At 43.6% G+C, this 4,634-nt stretch overlaps 1 protein-coding gene across 1 annotated transcript; it reads left to right on the forward strand.

Annotated features, from left to right (window-relative positions):
* Positions 1 to 3,877: 3,877 nt before the first annotated feature.
* On the forward strand, positions 3,878 to 4,434 carry LOC116094161 (late cornified envelope protein 3D-like). Its single transcript, XM_031376098.1, has one exon. The coding sequence runs from the start codon at positions 3,878 to 3,880 to the stop codon at positions 4,172 to 4,174; it is 297 nt and encodes a 98-aa protein (XP_031231958.1). The 3' UTR covers positions 4,175 to 4,434.
* The last annotated feature ends 200 nt before the right edge of the window (positions 4,435 to 4,634 follow it).

A 4,634-nucleotide genomic window follows, 5' to 3' on the forward strand; every position in this document is an offset into this window, starting at 1 on the left:
TAATGCTGAACATTTCACATATTTCACAGATCGCCAACAACAAATATGTTTACTCTAGTCATGAGGGAGAAAACCACAAACAAGCTCACTCTGAAGGCCAAAAAAGATAAGGGCATTGTTTAAACAACATACCACTAAACATTACCTTTTTATCTAATGTGCATGAATGTCACTTCTTTAGCATATAGAGCTTTACCCTGCCTCATTGAGCTACCAAAAAATGAAGATTTTTTAAAATCTTGATGAAGAAAAAATGGTGAAGAAAGATTTTAATACTTCCTGATTGAAAATGAATATTGCCAATATATTTTTAAATAGCTTATGCTTTTTGACAGTATCCAGTCCATACAAACTTCAAGTCCCCAAATGATATAACTCAAACTCAATTCCTAAAATACTCATTTCTTTTAAAAAGGATTTTTTAACACTTAAAAGAGTTTTACTTTACTACTCAGCTACTAAAAACAATGAATTTATGAAATTCTTAGGGAAATGGATGGATCTGGAGAATATCATCCTGAGTGAGGTAACCCAATAACAAAAGAACATACATGGTATGTACTTACTGATAAGTGGATATTAGCCCAGAAGATCAGACTACCCAAGATACAACCTACAAACCACAAGAAACTCAAGAAGAAGGCAGACAAAAGTGTAGATACTTTGATCCTTCTTAGAAGGGGGAACAAGATACCCATGGAAGGAGTTGCAGAGACAAACTACAGAGCAGAGACTGAAGGGAGGGAAATCCAGAGACTGCCCCATCCTTCCCATATACAATCACCAAACCCAGACACTATTGTGGAGAGTGTCCACAGGAGCCTGATATAGCTATCTCCTGAGAGATTCTACCAGTGCCCAAATAATACAGAACTAGAGGCTCACAGCCATCCATTGGACTGAGCACAGGGTTCCCAATGAAAGAACTAGAGAAAGAATCCAAAGAGCTGAAGGAGTTTGCAGCCCCATAGGAAGAACAACAATATGAACTAACCAGTACCCTCAGATATCCCAGGGGCTAAACCACCAACCAAAGAGAACACATGGACTCATGGCTCAAAGAGGACTCATGGCTCTAGCTGCATATGTAGCAGAGGATGGCCTAATCAGTCATCAATGGAAAAGAGGCTCTTGGTCCTCTGAAGGCTCTACGCCCCAGTGTAACGGAATGCCAGAGCCAGTAAGCTGGAGAGGGTGGATTGGTGAGTAGGGGCAGTGGGGAGGGAATGGGGGGGGTAGTTTTGGAGAGGAAACCAGGAAAGGGGATGTCATTCGAAATGTAAATAAAGACAATATCTAATAAAAATGGGGGGGAGAGTTTACTTGTGTGTATGTATGCATGGAGACCATTTCATGACTGGTGCCTGTGGAGGTAAGAAGAGGGCACTGGATCCCCTAGAACTAAAGATGAGATGTTTGTAAGCCACCATATGAGCACTGAGAAACAATGCTAGGCCCTTTGCAAGAGCACCAATTGCTCTGAACTTCTGAGCCATTGCTCCAATCCCTCAACAATCACATCTTAGTGTCCCCAGAGAGTCTACTCTGTTCATCATGACAACAAGCCAATCAATGTTCTGCTACCTGGTGCTCCTGATGCTGTTTGAGTGGAGAATACTAATGGTGTTCAATAGCAGTCCATTAATGATTACTTGAAGCAGAAAGAATTTCATTGAGGGCAGGTACTAATGGTAGTAGTTAGGAAAGGGAAGGAATGCAGGAAAAGTATTGGAGATTTCTGGGCAAGGGAGATGTGATACTTCTCCAATGGGAGTCTCAAACTAAGAGACACCATAAACCTTTTAGAAGGTCTAAAATCCTAAAGTTTAGGACCTTATAAAAGAATTCACCATCATTAGACTAGCTTCCCTTAATTTAACAATAACCAGTGCTCTGCTATTATTATGATGGTAATATGGGAAACAGCCAAATAGTTGTGATGGTAGATGAATTCAAAGACAAATTCATCTCTAATTCAGTAGAAAAAGAGAATTCATATTTAAAAAAAATCAACTGAAAAGACAGGCAGCACTAGTTACTACCTGTCATACAATGCTAGCCACTGAGCAAGAAGTCTCCATTACCATCAGATCATATGGTGCCTGTCTATATGCATCCATCACCAGCTGCCTGTTGATTGTTGATGTTCCTTTAGAGAAAGGATGGAAGGGAGGCGTCCTTGGACTCTCATCTGAAGTTCCAGGTTCTTCTGTCAACCATTTCCATTCAACTCTGCCCTAATTACACAAGACCTGGGAGGCTTGGGAGGTTCTAAGGTATAAGCGGGGTGGCTACCTGGGAGAAACTCCATCTAAGTGGATCTGGAGAAGACATTGTCCATGCTGGGCAAAGACTTTGCAATACAGTTGCCTTTCACACTCTTGTAGGCAGCTCCTCATCCATGCTTTACAAATTTTAGAAGTTACCAGGATAATTCCATGAATTGTGATGCACTCTGTACTTCCCCATCATCAACCTAGTCACTAGCAGCACATTAAAAAGTCATGACTACTCGTCAGTCATGCTCCAAAGAAAATTTTATCATCTTATACTCAATACCAAATATTCTACAGAAAGGTAAGTATGAAGAAAATCCTTTACCTCATTACATTGAGGTATTGTACTATTAATAATATACGACCTTCGCAACATGCCTCTCATCCATATCCTACCAGAATGTTAGTTCTGCCTTCCATAGGACTTTGACCCACCCTCAGTCCATTAGCTAATGCGTTCCGTTTCAAGGGCTGAGTGATCTGAGGACTCACCCTTGAGAATCAGGAGCAAATCACATCTTGCCTTTGCCTCCGATAAAAAAAAAAAAAAAAAAAAAAAAAAAAAAAAAAAAACCTTACCCGAAACCACACAGATATGTTTGTTTCTCTGTGTTTGCAGTTAAATTTGAAATGGTAAAAGGCAGAAAATGTGTTCTATGCATTGCTATATTCACCCTGCCCAGCAAAAATAGAAGGAACAGACAGGTTAAAGAATAAGCTAAATGAATACAAGAAGAAATGGCAGATCTCTGGTACATCTGGGAAGGAATGACAGAGATTGCTTAATTCTTCCCTGCCAAGAAACGTGGAAGCATGAGGAAGATGCTGGGAGTATTGGGTACTGTCACCTCCTCTGTTGTGAAAGCAGCAGCATGCTTGGGCTGTGCATCACAAACCTGCCAAGGATAAAAAGGCTACTGCCCTGGACCATTCAGCCACAGCCTCTTCAGCACAGCCTTCTTCTCCTGCCTTTGCTGTATCTGGTGAGTACCTAACTAGGGACAGGAACTCATCTTAGAGGATACAGAGGTGACAAGCTGGACTTGACCGAGGTGAAAGAAGCAGGTGAAGGCATCAGGAAGTAGACCTGCCAGGGGCCAAGAGATAGGGAGGAAAATAGAAAGAAAGCTCTGTGAGTACATCGGGACCTGTGACACACCAGAGTCCTGGCTCTCAGCATTGCTTCCACTCTGCTGAGAGGTCTGCATCAGCTCAAAGGATTTTCCAAGAGCCATTTTCCCATTACCTGTATTTGCTACAGTTTAGCAGAGAGCTTCTTAGAAGAATCACCACGCCCTTCTGAAAGCAGGGCTACAGGAAAACAATGTCAGGCAGGTCATGGAGATCAGCCACCCTTTGCCTTTGTAAAGCTCATTGTTCTGAGTGCATTTCTAGGGATGCATGCTCATCTATCTGATACCTTGAGAATGCTGTATTCAGATTGATCTGTGCCTTCACAGTCTTATTTATTTCATAGGTATCTTGGCTTAGGAAGCAGATAGGACACGGGAGGCAGGTGTTTGACAAAGTCAGTAGACATTCACCAGAAGCCTCTCTCTATAACGTTTCTATTGTATTTTCTAGGTCAAATTCCTGCCGAGATGTCCTGCCAGCAGAGCCAGAAGCAGTGCCAGCCTCCTCCCAAGTGCCCCTCCCCAAAGTGCTCCCCAAAGTGCCCCCCTAAGAGCACAGCACAGTGTCTGCCTGCAGCCTCCTCCTGCTGTCCTACAAGCTCTGGGGGCTGCAGTGTCCCCAGCTCTGAGGGAGGCTGTTGCCTGAGCCACCACAGGCGCAGGTCCCATAGATGCAGGCGCAGGAGCTCCAGTTCCTGTGACCGTGGCAGTGGTCAGCAGTCTGGGGGTTCAGGCTGTGGCCACAGCTCTGGGGGCTGCTGCTGACCTGGACAGTGCAATTGGGAAAGAAACACCATCAAAAACGAGTCTACAAATCTCCAATTTTCAGTCCTCTTTCCCAGCTTCTCTGTCTTCTTTAAGGGCTGATATGTTTCCCAAGAGAGCTCAGATCTCTCCTGGCTCTTTCTGTTCTCCTCATGCTGACAGAGCATGTACCTTGTGATCTTGAGAGCTTTTGATAACTGCCTGGGTGGTTATCATCCTGTACTTGACCCTGTAGAGAGTAAAGAACTTGTTTCTCAACAGCGTTGTTTCTCTCGTGTCTAGCTCTGTGTGTGTCTCCTCCCGCTCTGTTCCTCTAGTCAGTACTATTTAGCATGTAGAGTAGATGCTGCCCGCACAGAAGAGCAGCCTGGTGGGGCTGAGGGGAGAGTGTTGAATCAGGAAGAGGAGAGGCTGCTGGCTTTGTTTGATTCCTGTGAGAGACTTGACTACGCTGTAACAT

This window comes from Mastomys coucha, unplaced genomic scaffold, assembly GCF_008632895.1.
Source record: "Mastomys coucha isolate ucsf_1 unplaced genomic scaffold, UCSF_Mcou_1 pScaffold16, whole genome shotgun sequence".
NCBI classification, from domain to species: domain Eukaryota; kingdom Metazoa; phylum Chordata; class Mammalia; order Rodentia; family Muridae; genus Mastomys; species Mastomys coucha.